The sequence below is a fragment of the Martes martes genome (genome assembly GCF_963455335.1).
Source record: "Martes martes genome assembly, contig: scaffold_210, whole genome shotgun sequence".
Classification (NCBI taxonomy): domain Eukaryota; kingdom Metazoa; phylum Chordata; class Mammalia; order Carnivora; family Mustelidae; genus Martes; species Martes martes.
In genome coordinates, this window is record NW_027666522.1 from 7,191 (window position 1) to 29,494 (window position 22,304).

Below are 22,304 nucleotides of genomic sequence, written 5' to 3' on the forward strand. Positions count from 1 at the left end.
GCCGCGGAGCTCCACTGCCGGGCCGCCTGCGGGAGCCGCGTGCTCACCCCTCCTGCTCCGTTCCTCCGCAGCTGCCCCAGCTGGGGGCCACATGGGACGCGGGACTGCCCCCCAATCCTGACCGACTCCGTCGAGGGAGGGGTCCATCGGGACGCGGCTGTCCGCGGACATATAGCCCCACCCCCAGAAGAGAGGCGAAGGTGCTGCTGGGCCTAGGCGTGGGGATGGCGGCAGAGCCAGCGCAGGACGAGGAGGGCCGTTGGGAGAGAGAGGGCGCCATCCTGGTGGTGGAGCTTGTGCTAGTGGGGGATGACGTAATGTTGGTGTGGCAGCTTGCGGTGGTCCAGGTGGCGGAGGACCCCGGGGAGACTGAGGAGGAGGACGAGGACGAGGACGACGAGGCTAGGGAGGTTGGCAGTGAGGCTGAGGAAGAGGGGGAGGCTGAGCAGGGCGAGGAGACTGAGGAGGAGGAGGAGGAAGAGGAGGAAGAGGAAGAGGAGGAGGAGGAGGAAGAGGAGGAGGAGGAGGAAGAGGAGGAGGAGGAGGAAGAGGAGGAGGAGGAGGAGGAAGAGGCTGTTGAGGATGAGGTTGCAGAGGTACCAGAGGTGCAGGAGGAGGAGGAGGAGGAGGAAGACAGGAGGGAAGAGGCCTGGGAGGAGAGCCAGAAGGAGCGAGAAGCGCAGGAGCTGCAGGAGAAGCAGGAAGGGGAAGAACGGCCAGAGGCACGGCCAGGTCCGCCCCCGTCCCCGCTCCAGGCCCTCGAGGCCCTGCAGTCAGAGCTGGAGCCCATGAACAAAGACGCCAGCAGGGCCTACTCTGGGCTCAAGCTCAGGTTCTGGCAGAGGCGACGGCGTCACCTGGACCACCGAAGCGCCCTCATCCGGGGCATCCCTGGCTTCTGGGCCAAGGCTGTATCCTTGATACCTTCACGGAGGGACCCCGATGTGGCCGGGCTAGCGCAGGAGACTCCTGTGGCAGGGGGCCTGCGTTGTGGTGGCCTGGCTCATGCCTCGGTGATCACGACAGTTTCGAATCCCTGCTTCCGGGTGGGGGTCCCTGGTGGGGCCGCAGGTTGCCCTCGATGTGCCGGGGAGGGGGCCGTGGGTGGGCAGGGAGGTCACCGAGGATTTCCAGCTTTCTGTGTTAGTGCCCAGCAGGGAATTACCTAACTAACTAATGCAGCAGGCCGTGCGGGGGCGCAGGGGCCCTTGACACAATCTGTGAGGTGGAGTGGGTCCCGGTGGTAGGAGGGGAGATGCAGGGCGCACTTGCTGTGCAGACCTGCTCTGTTGTTGTAGCTCTTTCTTCTCCAGCCCTCGGAGAGTCCTTGACCCGAAGCAGTTTGTGAACCACCCGCAGATGTCAGCCATGCTCAGTGAGCAAGATGAAGGCATACTTGGCTCCATGACGGATTTGAAGGTCTGGCCCGGGAGATGGAGGCCCGGCCTGGGGGATGGGAGAAGAGGGGGTAACAGAAGCGATTCCTCCCCAAGGCCAGGAGGGGAAGGGTCTGCTGGACAGAGATCTCAACCCTCTCCCCCACTTTGCCGCCCGGCAGGTGGAGGAACTCGAGTCTCCCCGTGATGGCCGCAAGATCCTGCTCTTCTTTCGCGAGAACTCCTACTTCCGCAACGACGTCGTTGAGAAGGAGTATGTCCTCAGGGCTGCTGGTAAGGGGCCTCTGCGTGGATGGGCGGCAGCAGGTGGAGGCGGCAGGGTTGAACCTGATGCATCATCCAGCGCCTTCGCACGGACCCTTCCTCTTGCAGGGTACGAGCCGTCTCATTCCACTCCCATCCAGTGGCACCACTGTTACGAACAGGAGGCCTGTAGCCGCAGACGCCACAAGAGCAGCCTTAACTTCTTCAGCTGGTTCTCTGACCACAGCTTTGCCGGGCCTAGCAGGATAGCTGAGGTGGGTCCCTGTGACAAACCGCGCACGTGAACCTGCCTGTGCTCCCCAGCGGACTGGGATGTGCATCTGAGCCCTGCCCCGTTTCCCCTGCCAGATCATCATGGACGACCTGTGGCCCGATCCCCTGCAGTACTACGTGAGGAAGAAGGCCCCAGCAGAGGGAACTGAGAGGAGGGCAGGTGAGACGCCCAGGGCGTGGGTGCTGAAAATGCTCCGTGGGGCTCCGTGGGAGCTGGGCTCCACAAATGCAGAAACGGAGGCTTAGAGGAACACTCAAGAGGCGGTGACCCCGTGTCCAAAGGACATCACCGTGAGTCGGGGAGGGCGGTGTCAAACTGGTTCTGCCTGGGAAGCTTGAGGCAGGCGGGTCCGGCAATACCAGTGAGCAGAGCCGGAGAAGCAGTCGGCTCAGCAGCTGCCTTGCGGGAAGTGCCACTCCCTGGCCGTGAACTCCTGCCCTCAGGTCTCCTCGCCACCGCCTCAGCTTTGAGCCCACCTAAGCACCTCTTGCCAGCCTTGGCGCAGATGTCTGCGTTCCCTGGCGTAAAGGCTCATGCGTCACCCCGTCACTTTTGTGTGTTCATCGGTAGAGTCCTCCCAGTCATCTCCCTGGGCAATCTCCTGTGCCCACCGCAATCAGCCAGAGAACACTGGAGAGCGTGCACAGATACCGTTGCTATGTGGGTGGAGGAAATGTAGGGGGATCGCCATCAAGGGCCGGGGAGAGGGGCAGGGGAGAATGGCCTCCGTTCCCCGAAAGGGCCTTGAAACCCTCAAGCAAACCTGCGTGTGGCCCGTAGAGGATACTCACCGGCCGCCTCATGTGTGCCCGGGTGACTGTGTGCCCGTGTGTCTGTGTCTGTGTCTCCGTCTCTCCCAGGGAACTTGAGCATGTTGAGGTGAATACGCAGAAGCCTTGCCCTTGACCCGGAAAGAGTCCAGGACCTTCAGATGGAGCCGGATGATCAGCCTGGTCCCTCCCACAGGGAACACCTCCAGTCTGGTGCCTGGGAGAAACACAGGGCCGATTGAGGCCCCCTGTAAAAATACTGAAATGTGGAAAAACGACGTCAACCGTGTTTATGTGTGTTACTGTGTGTACGCTCACACACGGTCGTCTTCATGGAAAGGGGCAGGTGGGGAGCCTGAGCTCATGGGATTCCCGTCGATGCTTACTACTCTGCCCCGGCATCCTTATTCCGTGGAAGGGGTGGGGCCGTATGCTGGCCCAGAGGTCCAGGTCACACGAGCTCTGGGACTGCATCCCAGCGTGGCAGAGGTCCTTCCCCTAGGGATGGTGGAGGTGGGCAGGGAGAGGAGATGAGCGAAAGGCCAGCTAACAGGGCCCATGCCTTCCCTGGGGAAATAACAGAGGTCAAAGAAAGGGAAGGGCGAGCCAGGGCCAAACGTGTCCAGTGTCAACTTTTGGTGGATGGCGATGACCGTCTCCCAGAGATGCTCCCTGGTGGATGACCTCACACACAGAACGGGTGGGACTGTAGTTTCATTACTCCGTTGAACCCCAGTGCCAGGGCTCTCCTTTCTTCTAAACAAGGGGCCCAGGCCCTTGCTGACACAGTCATCCTCTCAGCCCCAGATACAGCGGGAGCGAGTGGGGGCCAGGCCCTGTGGAGGGACTGTTGGAGAGGGGAAAGTGGGAGGAGGGAAGGTAGGAAAGATCACCCTGTCGTTCTGGCCCAGGTAGCTGGGCGGAAGCATAAATTGCAGGGAAAGGCATGCTCGCGCGCGCGTGCGGGCCCGCACACACACACACACGCACGCGCGCGCGCACACACACACACGAACACCATCGGGTTCCAACCGCCCTAAGCCACAGAATATTTAGCCACTCACATACACTGACACATACTCAGGAGCAGAGCCAACACCCCCAGCCAACACACAGTGATTCAGTCACCCTCATGTCCTGACACGCACACACTCACTCACGCTCCCAGGCACACAACCTTCACCCACTCACATGTCCAGAGACACGCTCACATACTGACAACCCCACGCAGCCCCATGATCCCCACTTCCCGGCTTCCCTAGGACGTTGGCTTGGGGTCCCCCAGATGGTCAGCAGAGGAGAGGGCAGAGTATTGCTGAATGCGAGACCCAGGACACCCGCCCGTGTGCTGTCTGTCCCGTGCTGACCCCGAGGCTGATCTGCCTCCTTCTCCGTGGTCTGAAGGCAGGTGCCCAATGCCCTCTATCCGCTTAGACCCCAAAAGGGAAATGCCACCAAAGGGCACCCCTAGTCCTCACCAACACCCCACGGAGCACGCTCCCCTGGTTAAGGGCCAAGTGCGCGCAGGCTGCTTTGACCGTGTAGGGCACCGTCCATCTTCTGAGGTCTTGGCCTCACTCCTCCCACTTTCAAATTCTTTGTGACTTTGGGACTCAGAGGCCAGTCTCTTGCACGGAGCATAGATGTGGCCAGCTTTTCAACACCTGCCCGTTCTGCTGTCGTCCACATCTTACTCCAGTGCTGTGAAGCCCCGTTACTGACCAGCCCCGTTACTGACACAGGGCAGTCCACAATCACAGTACTTGGTGTCTGTGTACTCCCTGGCTGTTTCCACCCTCTATTCCTCCGTGACTTCCCCATTTGCTGTCTCATGTTTTCGGGAAACATGACAGCTGCCCTGGTTGACACCACTGGATTCAGCTCTGCTCAGCCGAACTGTTGCTTCCCCACGCGTGGGTGGCCCCTTCCTCACAGGCGATGTGTCCTTTGGGTCTACATGCCTCGCAAAGTATGAATTCAGCTGGGGGCAGACCAGTCCTTGCCTCCCCGCCTCCGCTCTTCCTCGCCACGCCCTGCCTGTCTCTCCCTCCCCATCCCTGCGCACGGCTCTCCCTCCTGCCCCTGTCCCTCTCTTCCCTTCTCTCCCTCCCTCCCATTCCCCCTCTCTCCCCCAGCTCTTCTTCTCCTTCTGGGCTTCTCTCCCTCTCCTCCCAGTCTCCCCCTCCTCCCCCTCCCCCTGTCACCACCCCAGCCCTCTCCCTCTCCAAGGCTGTGCTCCTGTTCCTGCGGTAACACCAGAGGAGCCTCCTCTAGTGGTTTGGGCAAGGTTGCAAGTGCTGGGTCAGTTTGGATTGTACCAGTAATTCCAAAGTCTGAGCTGTCTCACGGACTGTCTCAGACATTTGTTTCTTCGCCCCATAGACAGCCATGCATCTTACTCCCTGCAGGGGCGTTTGTGACACTTGTTGCGACCACAGCCCCTGCACTTAACGCCAAGGGAGTTCCTCCTGCGTCTTTCTGGTCAAAATCCCCCAGGACACACCGACCCACTCCTTCTAATGGAGGCCCTCCCACGATGCAACCGCAACGCTGGTGGCCTTGCCATCACCCACGAGGCCTTCCCTGACACCTCAGGCGGCAAGCATCCTATCCCGCCACAGCACCCGCCCCCGCCCCCCGGAGCAGACCTCTGTGAGGTGTGGTCTTGTCTCAAAGGACCGACGTGGGGAGTACCAGAGAAAGGGCACTTGGGCTGTGCATGCTCACTTGGCCATCCCCTCCCCGCACGGTACTCCACTCAGCCACCGACGCAGTCTAAGGGAGAACTTGGAGCGGAGCTGGAAGAAAGACACAAGAGCCCTTGCATGCAAGTCAGGTGGAGAAGGAGAACGCAACGAGGAAAAGAGACACAGAAACAAAGCGAAAGGGGCCGCTCAGAGGAAAGCACCTTGGGAGCAAGTTTTACCACTGGCTTGGGCAGAGGAATTTGCAGAGTTTCTCTTTGGACTGAAAGCCTGGCCCAGTCGCATGCTGCCCAGTCGCAATCACGGACCTCACCGGGGCCGGCTTAGCAGCTCTGTAGGCACCCCGGTGGCCAGGGACCTCGGCTCTTTGCAGAGTAACTTCAGGGAAAGTACTTGGCGTGCAGTTCCCTTCTCTTCCGGAAAGCTGGGGCGGGGGATGGGGGGTGGGGGGCTGGGGAGGCGGATGGCCCCTGCACGCAGCACCTTGGCGGCGGGCTCCTGGCGCCGTGCACCACCGGGCAGGCCCAGGGCGAAAGCCACGTGGCAGTGACGGGGCGCAGGTGGGGCAGCAGCTGATGCCCCCCGGGCTCTCCCCCAGGTCCCCTAAGAAGGACCGCGGGAGGCTTTCGCGCGGCGGGCACACTCGGCATTCAGCCGCCGGATTTCAATTCCTGGCGCCAGCCGAGGGGCCCCAGACGGACGGACGAGAAAGGGACGAGTGGGGCTGGGATACCACGGCACTTGCGGGAAAGGCCTGACAGGGGTCTCTGAAGAGAACGTTTGGGGTTGAGAGGCGCGGAGGCCACCGCGGTGGAGGGGCTCGGGCGGGCTCCCGGGCGGGCTCTGGTGCGGCCAAGACACAGGGCGGGTGGTGGCCACGCCCACTGCCCTGGCACGGGTTAGACCCGGGAGCACGCCGCGTCCTGCGCGGGGCTCGGGGGCTCCATCCGGCCCAGGCCGCATGCGTGCCTCCCCCCGCCCCACACCCCTGCGCCGCCCGTGTCTGCCCCGTCACCGCCCGCCCCGCGGGCCTGTGCGCATGCGTGCCCCAGGCCCGCGCACTCTGCTAGGCGCTGCCGCCCAGCGGCGTTCCTGGGCGCTGCAGCTGAAGCTGCCGGTGCCGCCTCCGTCGCCTTCAGTCCCCAGCGGCCGGCGCTCAGGGCCAGGGCCACATGGAGAGTGAGTCGAGGTCCGGGGAAGGCGGGGCTGCCCCAGAATCCTGGAGCACCTTGGTCGCAGACGAGGGCGGTGAGGAGGCGGGGGCCCTCAGGGAGACCGGCTCCTGCGGGCACGCGGGGGCGCTTCTGGCCCTCGAGGCTGCGGGGGTGGTGGCAGAGGCTGTGCGGGAAGCTGAGGCCCAGGGGGGCACAGAGGAGGCCGGCGCGGGGCCGGAGTTGGTGCTGGTGGTGGAGGATATCGCGGCGGTGGTGGAGGTGCTGGCGGTGGAAGTCGAGGAGGTGCTGGCGGCGGAAGACGAGGAGGTGCTGGCGGCGGAAGACGAGGAGGCGGCGCAAGCACAGCAGGTCGAGAGGCCGAAGGAGCTGTGGCAGGCAGAGCCGGTGCCCCGGCCCGACCCAGCCGGGGCCGCACTTGCCGCGCTGGAGGTGGTTCAGGAAGCGCTCCGCTCTGTGGACGCCCAAGCCTCCAGGGCCTACTTGCAGCTGAAGCGCAGGATGAATCGGAAGCGCAGTGGTCACCTGGCTCGAAGAAGGGCCATCATCCAGGGCATCCCTGGCTTCTGGGCACACGCCGTATCCTTCAGCCTGCTGGCTGGGTTTGGGCACCTGTGGAGGAGAGTGGGAGCAGGGCAGCAGGGTGCAGAGCCTCAGCCAGGGGCAGGAGAGCTGCGGGGATGGGCCTCGCTCCCCCAGCCGTGGGCCCCAGGCCTCCAGCGCTGGGCACCTCGCGGCAGTAGGCCGCCCAGGCAGCAGTGGGCCCAAGGCGGGAGCAGTGGCCCCAGCCTTCTCCTGCACAGCAGAGGGGCAGGGGCCAGCAGAGGGTGGTCCCGGAGGAGGTGGGTGCGGGGAGGGAGTGGGCGTTGGGGGGAAAGGCAGGGGCTGGGACCTGTGCATTGCTGCCTGAGCAGAAGGTCCGGGCCAGTGCTTTGGGGCTGCAGCACCCCAACAGGCCTCTGCGGTCGCGGAACCCGGGTCAACACTCTGGACTCCTAGTGAAGCCCGGTCCCACTTGGCTCAGAGCAGATGCTGCAAGGAAAGGATTTGGGGGGTGCGTGGGGCAGATGGAGAGGCTGCGCGCCTCCTTCCCGGTCCTTCCCAACCTGTCTTTTTGGCGAGGTCACGGCAGACCTAGAGTTCTGTGCGCTTGCACTCATTGAGGGTCAGTCAGCGGGCTGGCCGACTTCAGCGGCCCCCAGGGCCCTGGACACGGTGCAGGGGTGCTACAAACTCTGTCTCCGCAGGTCCTACTGAGGCGGGCCGAGGCCCCTGGCCCAGGTGCTCACAGACACGTTTCCTGCCTCCCTGCCTCTCCGTCTCCACGTCCCCCACCCTGGCTCGCTCTCTCCCCGCCTGCCGTCCCTCTGCAAGTCTCTTCCTCGGGGTTTGGGTGTCTCTGTCTCTCTCTCTCTCCTCCTTCGCACCCCGTCCTCCCACACTACCCCTTTCCTCCCTCTCTTGCTGACCCTGCCAGGCTCTTGCTTGGCACCCTGGCTGTGCAGCCATGCTGCAAGTGAGCGGAGCAGCCCCCTTGTGGGCACAGAAGGTCCCTCAAGAGCCCAGGGCTTCAGGGGAGCACACAAGCAAACACGGCCGTGAGCGGGGGACCGAGCCCATCCAGACATCCAGCGTGGTGACTGACCGCCTCCTGGCCCAGCCGGCCCCGGGCACAGGCCAGACGGACTTGGGAAGGCAAAGCAGGCAGGCTCTTGGCCTCGCCCTGTTGATCCTCCAGCCCAGCGCCACCCCAGGGCAGAGCATGGGTGACGAAAGGGCAAGCGCTGAGGAGGCTGGGAGTGTGGCGGTGCCTTCTGTTTGTGCACAGGCCCCATTCGGTCCCTGGCTCTCGGTCGGGAAGGGCCGGGGGTTCCCGGGTGGTTCCCGGTTCTCTTTCCGGAGCACTTGCCGTCGAGGCTCCTTGACCCAAGGCAGATCCTGAATCACCCGCAGATATCAGCCGTGACAGGTGACCAGGACGCAGACCTGCTCAGCTACATGACCAATTTAGAGGTTAGCCCTGGAGACGGAGGCCGGCGGTGGTGCCTTGGGAGTGGGGTTGCAGCTGGAGGGGCTGCGGCAGGGTTGCTCAGAGCCGCGCTCAGTCCCCTTCCCCCTCCCCGTCCTCTCGCTTTGCTGGGCCAGGTGGAGGAGCTGATTCATCCCAAGTACCGCTGCAGGCTGATGTTTTCCTTTGGGAGCAACCCCTACTTCCAGAACGACGTGATCGTTAAGGAGTATCACCTTAGCATCGCCGGTAAGAGTGGGCCTGAGCTTCAGGGGAGCTGGCGGAGGGCCGCCGGGCACGTGGGCCCCGGGAACGGGAAGGGAGGTGTATGGGGTCCTGGGGGCGGGGGAGGGATTTGGCACCGGAGGGGGAGAGGTTGTAGGTTGGGAGCGAGAGCGGGCGTGGGGCCCTGGCCATGGACGGCCTCCCTTAAGTTTCCTCGTCCTGCAGGATATAGGGCGACTCGTTGCACCCCAGTCCAGTGGTTCTGGGATGAGGAACGTGGAGGTGCCAGCCGCAGGCGAGACAGCAGCAGCCTGAACTTCTTCAACTGGTTGTGTGACCCCAGCTGCCCGGGGCCCAACAGGATGGCCGAGGTGAGGCCCCTGCGGCCTTCGTCCGCCACGGTGATGCTGGGGCCCCGGCTGCTGGGGACCGGGGCCGGGGGCCCCACGCTCACCTGGCCTTTTTTCCCCTCCCAGATCATCATCGAAGAGCTGTGGCCCAATCCCTTGCAGTACTACCCTAGGCCGGAAGGCGGCCCATGGGAGTGAGCTGAGAGGAAGACCTGTCGGTAAGGAGCCCCGAGGGCTGGGTCCTGAACTGTGTGGGGAGGGTGCCCGGGGACAGTCAGTTTCATGGCGCGGAAACTGAGGCTCAGAGGAGCCTGGGCCCACGCAGCAGCTGGCAGGGTGGGAAGTGAGCCTGGGGCCACTCAGAGCACACCCACAGGGCGGAGGAGGTGTCTAGTCCGGCAGGTGCCTGCCCCCCATGCTGTGTGCCGGCAAATCCCTGCTCAATCGGGCGAAGCAAGGCTTCGCCACCGCCTTTTCCTGAACTGTCTCCCGTGGCTGTCGGCCCCTCTCTCGGTCCTCCTGCCAACGCCTTCAGTTGGGGATGGCCGGCCTATCTTGGGGAGTCGGGCTCCTTGTCCCGTCCCCGTCGTGGGCCACGACTCCCGGGCTGCCCTCCACGTTCCTGAGCACCGCCTGGCCTCCCGCAGCCATACGGACATCCTGGGAAATGGCCCTAGGCCGTCCACAGGAGGGTCGTGGCGCCCTCGCTGGGGAGGAACAGGGATCCCACGGGGACGAGGCGGGCTCGCAACATCACGTTGGCGATCCCGGCAGCATGTGTTTTCACAAATAGCTAAGATTTTTGTGTGTGTTTTCCTGTTTGTCTCTGTGTGTGTGTGATGCGTGTGTGTATGTGTCGGGGCATGGCCGCTGTGTGGAAGTGGACATCAGAGAGCACCCGAGTTTGACCACCGAGACGAATTTGATGAGGCCTCCACCGCTGAGAGACATGGATGGGCTCGTCTCCGTGGTGCTCTGCCTGCACGGGACAGAAACAGGGACAAGGATCAGCAGGGGCGGCGCTAGAGAGTATCCTGCCCAATGCTGCAGGGACAGGGGGAAGGGCCATAAACAAGTTACAGAGCCCTTTGGGTCCATGTGTCGGCTTCTGTCGGGGGCACGGGAAATGGCAAGGAGGAAATCAACCTGGTGGGATCCTCCAGCCCCCATCCTGTTGGATTCCACGGGTGGGCGTGATGGAGAGCTTGGGGGCCGGGCGCAGCAGGGCTGGGCCTGGGGAGAGAACCCCACCCTTCCTAGGCAGGATCTGGCCGAGGAGGGGAAAAAGGTGCAGCTCTCCCGGTGAAGTCTTGTTCTTTAGAGCAGGGGGCCCAGGAGGGTCCAAGGTGCTCCCGAGCGGGGCCCTGGTGCCCCCTTGGCTCCTCGCACCACCATATTCACATCGCTTGGAGAGCTTTTCCAAGTTCCCCTGCTCCTGGAAGTGTGCCCTGCGTTGCTGAGATGCGAGGCCATGCATGCTTCTGGTCAGGTCCAGCACAAACCCAAGGGTCCCGGCAGGACCAAGGGGGAGGCAGTCCCTCACCGTCCCTGTGGACACCAGACCCTCCTGCAGGTAACACCACCCACCGCAGGGGACAGTTCCACGGATATGTGAGGGTACGCCAGTGTGGTCCACAGGCTGTGTGACATCGTGAGTCTGCTGTGTGTGAGGGAGCAGCTGTGGGCGGGTCCGCATCCGTGTGTGTGTGTGTGTGTGTGTGTGTGCGCGCATTTTCAAGCACCTCTGACCACCTGAGCATTCCTCTGAGCTGAGGACCATGTGTGTAGGATTCTGCACGTGTGTGTGTGGACTTGCATGTCCTCTTTTGCTCCCCTGTGTGCAGGCCGTCATGGGTGCGTGGGCGCTTAGCTTGTGTGTCTCGTATGTGTGTGCGCGTGGGTGACCAGGGTGTATGCCTGCATCCCGGAGACAGGGTGTGTTTATGTTTTGCGTCTGTGTGTGTGCACACCCATGGGTGAGTGTGTTGCGAGGCCTCGAGTGACTGCATGCACACCGGCGCCGTGTGGGCGTGTTCACGTGTGCTGCAGGTGCATGCCGGCGTGTGCACACGTGTGTCTCTGAGTGTGGCCACGTGTGCTTGCCTCATGTGTGGGTGGAGGCTTCAGGTGCACGCACGCGAGAGTGTGTGGCGAGTGTGAACGTGTGTGTGCTGGACGCCGAGTGTGTAGGTGTCTGTTTCTTGGTTGTGTGTTCCCGTGAGCAGGACTGTGGTTTTGCGTGGCCGAGTGTCATGCCTGCGAGCTGGTTCCGTGCATTTTTTTGCGTAGGTGTGTGCTTCTACGCACAGAGGCATGTGTGTATGCGTGCACGCAGAATTCTGTATGCCTGGGTGAGGTGAGTGGTGTGTATTCGGTGCGTATGCATTTCCAGGCACCGCTGGGTGTGTGACCCTGCAGGGCTACGCATACAAGGCTGTGTGCCGTAGTCCTTGCCTGGGAGTGTTTTGTGTGCATACCCTTGTGTGCCCACAGATTCCTGTGGTGTGTTTGGGGACTTGCAGGCCCAGGGGTTATTGTGGTTTTGGGTGTGTACCTGTGCGTGTAGGTGTCGCCACCCTTGCAAGCCTCGGTGCTGGAGACTCTGTGTGTGTGTGTTTTTCTGTGTGTGTGTGTGCGCGCGCGTGTAGGCATGTCTCTGTGTGAGGGGATAAGTGGGAATGCCTCTGTGCCATCGAGCAGGTGTATTCACTGTGTGTCTCCTCTTCTGTAATCAGTGTGTGTGTTTGTGTGTATGGGGACAATTGGAAATGCCCTTATGCCGTAGACCATGTGTTTTCTTTGTGTGTCTCCGCTTCACTAAGCAACGTCTGCGTGTGTGTGTGTGTGTGTGTGTGTGTGTGTATGTGTGTTTCTCTGGGGCCTTCTTTGTACACAGTTGTGCTGGAGAGTTTGGTGTGTGTTGTGGGTACATGTTTCCATGTGAACTTGTGTTTCCAGTTGTAGGGCTGAGGGTGCATGTCTCTGTGACATGAGATAGGTTGTGCAGGGAGTGCATGTGGGTTTGCGTGGGCTTAAGCGCGTGTGCACGTACGTGCGTGTGAGTGTAGCGGTTGACTGTGCATTTCTATATCAGGGAGGATGTGTTGTTTTCTCACATGTGTCTGAATCCTCAGGGCGTGCGCATATGAGTGTGTGTTTTGGACCCTTGAGAATGCCTGCGTGTCAGATTCTGTGGATGTTTCTGGATTGCGGGGGATCACGGGCATACTTCCTTTTTGAGCAGGTCAACTGCGTACGCCTGTGCCGGAGACCTTGTATGGGTTGTCTGTGTGTACGTGTGCTTGCAAGCGCACGTGTGTGTTGGTGTACTGTGTGTGGTGTGCTCTGTGTGATTGCAGAAGCATGAACCTGTGTGTGTGTGTTTGTGTGCCTGTTTGAGTGGCTACGTGTGTGTTCCTGTATGACACAGACCATGTGTTTTACTTACATGCTTCTGTACCCTCAGGGCTATGTGTGAGTGTGTCGTGCTCAGATGTAACGTCGTGAGTAGCGTATGCCTGCGTGCTGGAGTTTGTGGATGTGTTGGGGTGTGTGTGTTAGTGTTCTTGGGCACACCCGTGTAATGGTTTTTATGGTGGTGCCACATGCGTATGCCTGTGCCGGACACCTCGTGTGAATTGGGTCTGTTCTGGGTGTTTTTGCAAGCACCTATGTGTCTGCAGGCAAGGGATGGTGTGCATGCTTCAGATCAACATGAGCGAGTGTGTACACAGTGTGTACAGTGGGTTCGAGGAGAGTATGTGTGTATGTGTGTGTGTGTGTGTGTGTGTGTGCACACTTGATGGGCTACTTGTGTGTTCCAGGATGACGTAGACCATGGGTTTTGCTTACGTGCTTCTCTATCCTCAGGGGAGTGTGTGTGTGGTTGCGTGTGTTCTGTGTGTGTGTGTGAGTGTGCATGCTCCGATGTGTTGGCGTCAGTTGTGTATGCCTCTGTGCCAGGGGTTTTTGATGTGGTCATTTCCGTGTGTGAGTATGATGGTTCCGCGACACACGTGTGTATGTATTTTGGGGCCGGGACTGTATGTGTAGGCCTTTGCCGAGACCTTCTGTGAGTCGTATGCATTGTGTGTGTGTGTCTGTGTTCGTGTTTACAAGCCCCTATGTGTCTGTATGCAAGGGCTGCTGTTACAAGCCTGAATTTCATACCGAGGAGTGTGAGTTTAGTGTGTTCAGTAGGTTTCCTTGAGCGTGTGTGTGTTTGTGTGTGTGCGTGTGTGTGAATGGAGCTTGTGGGTGTGTGTTTGCATTTTCATGTGTCTGTGTGTGTGTGTGTGTGTGTGTGTCTGTGCGCATGTGTCATCTCCACGCCTTTGTATCAGAGATAATGTGTGGGTGCGTGTAGCATGTGCATGTGTTTGCACGAACACACGTGTCTTGTATGTCACTCTGTGTTTAGATGAAAATGTGAGTCTGGTTACGTGTGGCCTCATGCACGCCTGGGTGCCGTGAGTCTGTGTGTGTGGGGGGGTATGCATGTGCCTCTCGATGACTTGGTTTCAGGGATCATGTGTGGGTGTGCAGGGTATGTGCGTGTGTTTGGACGAGCACAGACGCATCACGTGTTTCTCTGTGTTTCGAAGAACACGTGAGTGTGATTTTGTGTGGCCTCATGCACGTCTGGGTGTCGAGAGTCTGTGTGTGTGTGTGAGTGTGTGTGTCTGTGATGTGTGCCCAAGCCTTTGGACAGGGTCACGTGTGTATGAGTGTGTTGGGAGTCCCTGGTCGGGAAAGGAGAGGGCCCATGGCACTTCCCGCTCTGCTGATTATGGAGAAAGGGGCCAGTGGCGGAGTGCAGCCACGTCCCTCCTGACACACAGACCTTGTGTGCATTCCATGGTTACTCAGGGTTCTCTGTCCCCTCTCGCCGCAAAACGCACACGGGCCAAGGCAAGGCAGGCACGTGTCAAGCACACCACCCATCGAGGCAGCTTGCACGGATGGTGCCGGTGTGGGAAAACCCTAGGGGTCTCAGTGTGTGTTACAGAGGGGCTCAAACCTTGTACCCGCCTCTGTGTTGATTAGCCAAAGGCAGCAAAGAATAAGAAAGAATCCGTGAGCAGCACGTTCCTCCAGAGGAAAGAGCCCTGCGGGGAGCTCTCCTCCCAGTAGAAAGGCCATCCTGGACTCTGTTCTTCTCCTGTTTGGGCCGGTCTTGTCCACCTCCTGTGTACCAGGCGGGGAGGACGAAAAGGAGAGGAGCTGAACCCACAGGCACGTGTTCCCTGCCTCAGCGAGGGGCACCCAGCTTGTTGCTCCCTGAGCCAACAGGGGTTTCCCAGCACCACTTCTCACCAGTCCGGGGCTCGCCCCTCCCCGTCCGCTCGCCCTGCACTCACCCCGTCTTCGACGTTCCCCACCGCCTGCACCTCAGCTGGGCTTGGGATCTGGCAACGTGTGCCCACGAATGGATCCCGGCAGAGCCTCCCAGCGGCCCCTGTGGTGCTATGCCGACATCTCATGCTGTTTGTGGAGTCCTGACCTCATTGCCTTGGGGAACTGGGTTCCCTCCTGGCGGCCCCGGCAGCTAGGTGTAGGTCGAGGAGGGTTTGGCCTTCGGGCTCGGGAACCCTGCCGGCTTCACGGTTCGGGCCTGAACGTCAGCAAGTCTGCCCGCGGTTGGTCAGATCTCAAGTTGGGGATCTCAAGTCCGATACAGCCCCTCAGGGAGAATTCTAGGGTGGTGGAGAGCAACGGGCCAAAGGAAGACTGCTGGGGCCATCGTCACGTCTTCTGGTCTCCTTGTCGCCTAAGCTGGAGAGTAGCCTCACAGCTCCCCCAGGCCAGTCCGTGGGATTCATCGTGTCGACAAGATGGAGGGGAAGTCCCAGGCATGCTGACGGTTGCAGCGGGGCTGCCCGCGGGGATCCGGACGTGGAGGACCCCAGAACGTGCTGCGCTCGCCCCACCCACTTTCCCTAGAGCCCTCTGCGGCTCGCTCCTCGGGGCTTTTAGGAAGGGCCTGCCGAGCTCTACAGGGGAGAGGAAAGGCTGGACGGTGCCGCTAAAGCGCCTCCCAGGTGTCTCCCATAAACACAGGCGCTCCGCTTCCTTGACTGGGGGATGCCCCGCCTGCCCCGGAAAGAGGTGTTTAGGATTGGACCCCTGCCGCAGGTCGCATGGCTTAAGCTGTTGGGCGCATCACAAGGACTTCGGGTTTCCTCCCAGGGCCTTAGGGTGCAAACCAGGGGATGTGGCTCGTGCACATCTGCCTGGAGTTCAGGGCAGCTTCAGGGCAAACACGTACGTGGCGCAAGAGGGCTGAGCGCCTCCTGAAGAAGACCGCCCGCTCCAGGGGCTTAATGGCCAGAGCTGCTGGGAGACGGACGCTTGCTACGGGACTGGAGGACCCAGGGCAACGGTCTTCCACGGATGTGGTCTCGCAGGCAAGGGATGGGGCGCCCAGAATGCGTGTGTGCTTTCCAGTGTACGTGTGTCGAGGCGACGGGGACAAGAAACAAGGGAGGTGCCCTTGAAACCCAGCCTCCCGTGAGGTCTCCGTTCCAGGCTGCTTACCTCTTGTCCTTTGGCCCCTCTCCTGTTCCTTCCCTAGCAGGGGCAATGCCAGATGTCTGTCATTGCATGAATGTCTGTCTCCCTGGATTGCGAGTGGACGTGGAGATCATCCACATGATGGCTGAACACATGGAAACCACAGTCCAAGGCCGTGGGGGTGCATATGAAATCCGGTCCACTGCAAACCCACCGCAGACCCGGCTGGGAACGGAATAGGTCTGTCCGTGCACGCGCTTCCACATGCACGTGTGTGTACATGGAAGGCCACGCCTGTGTACCCCTTTCCCACGGTGTTACAGCCAGCTGCCCACACGGGTACCTGTGGGCACGCAAAGAAACCTTGGTCTGAACACACGGGTGTGTAAGCACTCGGCTGTACTGAACACCGCTGGCACCTTAGAAGGCAGCCGGCATGAACTCTGCGCAGCTCGAACCCCCGCGATAACATTAGTCCAGCCGCCCATGGAGTGGAGCCATGGCGCAGAGCCACGCATCCACCGCCGGTTCAGGAGACGGAGCCGAAGAAGACCTGTGCGAGGGCACAGAAGATGCCGTGGCCTCAAGAGTCGGTACGGACCTGCCGGGGACACGTGGAGGGTGAAGAACCGCCGGAGCAACCACGACAGGCACCTCCGTGTACAGGACGCGGCACGTGTGGCCCTTTGACGACTGAGATGACTGAGGTGTGGTGTAAGAAACCCGTCTGTTCCTGTAATGCTGGGGGAGACCGGCTTGCACTGGCTGCACACCAAAATTGCCCCAAGCCTACCTTGTTGGCCCAAAGCCACACGTTGGGTATCCTCTCTCCACGAGTGGGGGCCAGCCCTGGGGACGTGACGGGCCAGCCCTGGGGACGTGACGGCCCAGCCTCAAGTTCTGCTCACGGTCTGACCTGGTGGCCCGCAGGGGAAGGCTAGAGAAGATGTGTTCTCCTCTGCAGGCCAGACAAGCTGGGAACGCCTTCCCCACGGCATTTGTGGTTTCGCCCGAATGCAACGGAAGACACTCAGTCTCTGGAAGTGAAGGTACGTGCGTACGTGCTGTGTCACCTGGGAGCCAGCCCCAGCTTCTTGCCTCCGGCCTCCAAAGGGTGCACACTGTAGTCACCTGGCCGCCAGACAGAATGCCCAACTGCCCATCCACAGGGTTCACCCAGACATTGTCTCAGGGGAGGGGCATCCGGATTCACGTTGCCGGATGCCCTTGGCTGCACGAAAGGCACGCCTCCCTCTGTGCTCCATGCCAAACACACTGAGTGTCTGTGGGTAAGTGTGTGTGTGTGTGTGTGTGTGTGTGTGTCTGTGTGTGTTTGTGTCGGGGGCACCCAGCTTGGGACCCTTTCCCTGGTCACGTGACCAGTGGCTAGTCACAGAGGAGAAGAGGGCTTTTATTTCATGGGAAAGGAGGTGCTCGGACAGGCTTCTGCATCTTGCTTCCTGAAGCCTTCATCTTCCAGAGACCCTGTGGCCAGAGAGTGGGCAGAGAAACAGCGCCCTGAAGACAAACACCGAGTCGGGGGAAGAGGGAGAGCAGAGCATGGGGAAAGGACAGGCGGAGAGACGGATTGAGCACTCTCGGTCCCTCTTCTCCTGAGCAGCCAAGGACGTGGCCTGGGGGCAAACTGTGGCCGAACCCCCGCCCCCTAGCCCCGTGCCCCGAACAGGCAGACCGCTTCCGACCTCTGTCTCCTGGAATGGCCCTATTCCGCAATGCCTGGGCTGACGTTTCCACGCACGCTAGGCCAGGGTTCCCGGTGGTGCATACGCTGTCCTCAGTCTTGGACGATCGTGTTGGGGAAGGGCAAGGGACGGTTTCGCATTGACAGGCTACAAACACCGGGTGGAGAGCGGGCTGGAGGAGGCCACGGGATGGAGGGGAGGGGGTTGTGGGCCCTGGGGCCTGGGGCGCCTTAGGTAGAGCCCGAGGCCACCCTGGAGGAGGCGCACTGGCTGCCTCCCTGGCCGGCTCCCGCAGGGGGTGAGGGGCGGGGCCTGTGGCGGCCACGCCCACGGCCTTGCCGCTGGCAGCACCTGGGGTCCGGCCATTGTCCTGGGCGTGGATCAGGCCTCCTTCGCGCCGAGGCCCCACGCGTGCCACCTCCACCTCGGCCCCGTGGCCTCCTGGCCGGAAGCCCTTGTGCGCATGCGTCCCAGACTCCGGTGGCTTCTGCGAGGAGACGGCTGACGTCCCCCCTTCGCTGGGCCGCGGAGCTCCACTGCCGGGCCGCCTGCGGGAGCCGCGTGCTCACCCCTCCTGCTCCGTTCCTCCGCAGCTGCCCCAGCTGGGGGCCACATGGGACGCGGGACTGCCCCCCAATCCTGACCGACTCCGTCGAGGGAGGGGTCCATCGGGACGCGGCTGTCCGCGGACATATAGCCCCACCCCCAGAAGAGAGGCGAAGGTGCTGCTGGGCCTAGGCGTGGGGATGGCGGCAGAGCCAGCGCAGGACGAGGAGGGCCGTTGGGAGAGAGAGGGCGCCATCCTGGTGGTGGAGCTTGTGCTAGTGGGGGATGACGTAATGTTGGTGTGGCAGCTTGCGGTGGTCCAGGTGGCAGAGGACCCCGGGGAGACTGAGGAGGAGGACGAGGACGAGGACGACGAGGCTAGGGAGGTGGGCAGTGAGGCTGAAGTAGAGGGGGAGGCTGAGGAGGGCGAGGAGGCTGAGGAGGAGGAAGAGGAGGAGGAGGAGGAAGAGGAGGAGGAGGAGGAGCAGAGGGAGGAGGAGGATGAGGCTGTTGAGGATGAGGTTGCAGAGGTACCAGAGGTGCAGGAGGAGGAGGATGAGGAGGAGGAAGACAGGAGGGAAGAGGCCTGGGAGGAGAGCCAGAAGGAGCGAGAAGCGCAGGAGCTGCAGGAGAAGCAGGAAGGGGAAGAACGGCCAGAGGCACGGCCACGTCCGTCCCCGTCCCCGCTCCAGGCCCTCGAGGCCCTGCAGTCAGAGCTGGAGCCCATGAACAAAGACGCCAGCAGGGCCTACTCTGGGCTCAAGCTCAGGTTCTGGCAGAGGCGACGGCGTCACCTGGACCACCGAAGCGCCCTCATCCGGGGCATCCCTGGCTTCTGGGCCAAGGCTGTATCCTTGATACCTTCACGGAGGGACCCCGATGTGGCCGGGCTAGCGCAGGAGACTCCTGTGGCAGGGGGCCTGCGTTGTGGTGGCCTGGCTCATGCCTCGGTGATCACGACAGTTTCGAATCCCTGCTTCCGGGTGGGGGTCCCTGGTGGGGCCGCAGGTTGCCCTCGATGTGCCGGGGAGGGGGCCGTGGGTGGGCAGGGAGGTCACCGAGGATTTCCAGCTTTCTGTGTTAGTGCCCAGCAGGGAATTACCTAACTAACTAATGCAGCAGGCCGTGCGGGGGCGCAGGGGCCCTTGACACAATCTGTGAGGTGGAGTGGGTCCCGGTGGTAGGAGGGGAGATGCAGGGCGCACTTGCTGTGCAGACCTGCTCTGTTGTTGTAGCTCTTTCTTCTCCAGCCCTCGGAGAGTCCTTGACCCGAAGCAGTTTGTGAACCACCCGCAGATGTCAGCCATGCTCAGTGAGCAAGATGAAGGCATACTTGGCTCCATGACGGATTTGAAGGTCTGGCCCGGGAGATGGAGGCCCGGCCTGGGGGATGGGAGAAGAGGGGGTAACAGAAGCGATTCCTCCCCAAGGCCAGGAGGGGAAGGGTCTGCTGGACAGAGATCTCAACCCTCTCCCCCACTTTGCCGCCCGGCAGGTGGAGGAACTCGAGTCTCCCCGTGATGGCCGCAAGATCCTGCTCTTCTTTCGCGAGAACTCCTACTTCCGCAACGACGTCGTTGAGAAGGAGTATGTCCTCAGGGCTGCTGGTAAGGGGCCTCTGCGTGCATGGGCGGCAGCAGGTGGAGGCGGCAGGGTTGAACCTGATGCATCATCCAGCGCCTTCGCACGGACCCTTCCTCTTGCAGGGTACGAGCCGTCTCATTCCACTCCCATCCAGTGGCACCACTGTTACGAACAGGAGGCCTGTACCCGCAGACGCCACAAGAGCAGCCTTAACTTCTTCAGCTGGTTCTCTGACCACAGCTTTGCCGGGCCTAGCAGGATAGCTGAGGTGGGTCCCTGTGACAAACCGCGCACGTGAACCTGCCTGTGCTCCCCAGCGGACTGGGATGTGCATCTGAGCCCTGCCCCGTTTCCCCTGCCAGATCATCATGGACGACCTGTGGCCCGATCCCCTGCAGTACTACGTGAGGAAGAAGGCCCCAGCAGAGGGAACTGAGAGGAGGGCAGGTGAGACGCCCAGGGCGTGGGTGCTGAAAATGCTCCGTGCGGCTCCGTGGGAGCTGGGCTCCACAAATGCAGAAACGGAGGCTTAGAGGAACACTCAAGAGGCGGTGACCCCGTGTCCAAAGGGCATCACCGTGAGTCGGGGAGGGCGGTGTCAAACTGGTTCTGCCTGGGAAGCTTGAGGCAGGCGGGTCAGGCAACACCAGTGAGCAGAGCCGGAGAAGCAGTCGGCTCAGCAGCTGCCTTGCGGGAAGTGCCACTCCCTGGCCGTGAACTCCTGCCCTCAGGTCTCCTCGCCACCGCCTCAGCTTTGAGCCCACCTAAGCACCTCTTGCCAGCCTTGGCGCAGATGTCTGCGTTCCCTGGCGTAAAGGCTCATGCGTCACCCCGTCACTTTTGTGTGTTCATCGGTAGAGTCCTCCCAGTCATCTCCCTGGGCAATCTCCTGTGCCCACCGCAATCAGCCAGAGAACACTGGAGAGCGTGCACAGATACCGTTGCTATGTGGGTGGAGGAAATGTAGGGGGATCGCCATCAAGGGCCGGGGAGAGGGGCAGGGGAGAATGGCCTCCGTTCCCCGAAAGGGCCTTGAAACCCTCAAGCAAACCTGCGTGTGGCCCGTAGAGGATACTCACCGGCCGCCTCATGTGTGCCCGGGTGACTGTGTGCCCGTGCGTCTGTGTCTGTGTCTCCGTCTCTCCCAGGGAACTTGAGCATGTTGAGGTGAATACGCAGAAGCCTTGCCCTTGACCCGGAAAGAGTCCAGGACCTTCAGATGGAGCCGGATGATCAGCCTGGTCCCTCCCACAGGGAACACCTCCAGTCTGGTGCCTGGGAGAAACACAGGGCCGATTGAGGCCCCCTGTAAAAATACTGAAATGTGGAAAAACGACGTCAACCGTGTTTATGTGTGTTACTGTGTGTACGCTCACACACGGTCGTCTTCATGGAAAGGGGCAGGTGGGGAGCCTGAGCTCATGGGATTCCCGTCGATGCTTACTACTCTGCCCCGGCATCCTTATTCCGTGGAAGGGGTGGGGCCGTATGCTGGCCCAGAGGTCCAGGTCACACGAGCTCTGGGACTGCATCCCAGCGTGGCAGAGGTCCTTCCCCTAGGGATGGTGGAGGTGGGCAGGGAGAGGAGATGAGCGAAAGGCCAGCTAACAGGGCCCATGCCTTCCCTGGGGAAATAACAGAGGTCAAAGAAAGGGAAGGGCGAGCCAGGGCCAAACGTGTCCAGTGTCAACTTTTGGTGGATGGCGATGACCGTCTCCCAGAGATGCTCCCTGGTGGATGACCTCACACACAGAACGGGTGGGACTGTAGTTTCATTACTCCGTTGAACCCCAGTGCCAGGGCTCTCCTTTCTTCTAAACAAGGGGCCCAGGCCCTTGCTGACACAGTCATCCTCTCAGCCCCAGATACAGCGGGAGCGAGTGGGGGCCAGGCCCTGTGGAGGGACTGTTGGAGAGGGGAAAGTGGGAGGAGGGAAGGTAGGAAAGATCACCCTGTCGTTCTGGCCCAGGTAGCTGGGCGGAAGCATAAATTGCAGGGAAAGGCGCGCGCGCGCGCGCGTGCGGGCCCGCACACACACACGCACGCGCGCGCGCACACACACACGAACACCATCGGGTTCCAACCGCCCTAAGCCACAGAATATTTAGCCACTCACATACACTGACACATACTCAGGAGCAGAGCCAACACCCCCAGCCAACACACAGTGATTCAGTCACCCTCATGTCCTGACACGCACACACTCACTCACCCTCCCAGGCACACAACCTTCACCCACTCACATGTCCAGAGACACGCTCACATACTGACAACCCCACGCAGCCCCATGATCCCCACTTCCCGGCTTCCCTAGGACGTTGGCTTGGGGTCCCCCAGATGGTCAGCAGAGGAGAGGGCAGAGTATTGCTGAATGCGAGACCCAGGACACCCGCCCGTGTGCTGTCTGTCCCGTGCTGACCCCGAGGCTGATCTGCCTCCTTCTCCGTGGTCTGAAGGCAGGTGCCCAATGCCCTCTATCCGCTTAGACCCCAAAAGGGAAATGCCACCAAAGGGCACCCCTAGTCCTCACCAACACCCCACGGAGCACGCTCCCCTGGTTAAGGGCCAAGTGCGCGCAGGCTGCTTTGACCGTGTAGGGCACCGTCCATCTTCTGAGGTCTTGGCCTCACTCCTCCCACTTTCAAATTCTTTGTGACTTTGGGACTCAGAGGCCAGTCTCTTGCACGGAGCATAGATGTGGCCAGCTTTTCAACACCTGCCCGTTCTGCTGTCGTCCACATCTTACTCCAGTGCTGTGAAGCCCCGTTACTGACCAGCCCCGTTACTGACACA

At 61.4% G+C, this 22,304-nt stretch overlaps 1 protein-coding gene across 1 annotated transcript; it reads left to right on the forward strand.

Moving 5' to 3' along the window:
- Window positions 1–594: 594 nt before the first annotated feature.
- On the forward strand, window positions 595–2,993 carry LOC308337955 (testis-specific Y-encoded protein 10-like; the record flags this gene model as incomplete). The annotated part of the gene is made up of 6 exons (XM_080831510.1): window positions 595–911; window positions 1,342–1,419; window positions 1,559–1,670; window positions 1,770–1,915; window positions 2,010–2,094; window positions 2,796–2,993. Coding segments are annotated over 6 exons (761 nt in total), but the record flags the coding sequence as incomplete, so codon positions are not given.
- Between the last annotated feature and the right edge of the window lie 19,311 nt (window positions 2,994–22,304).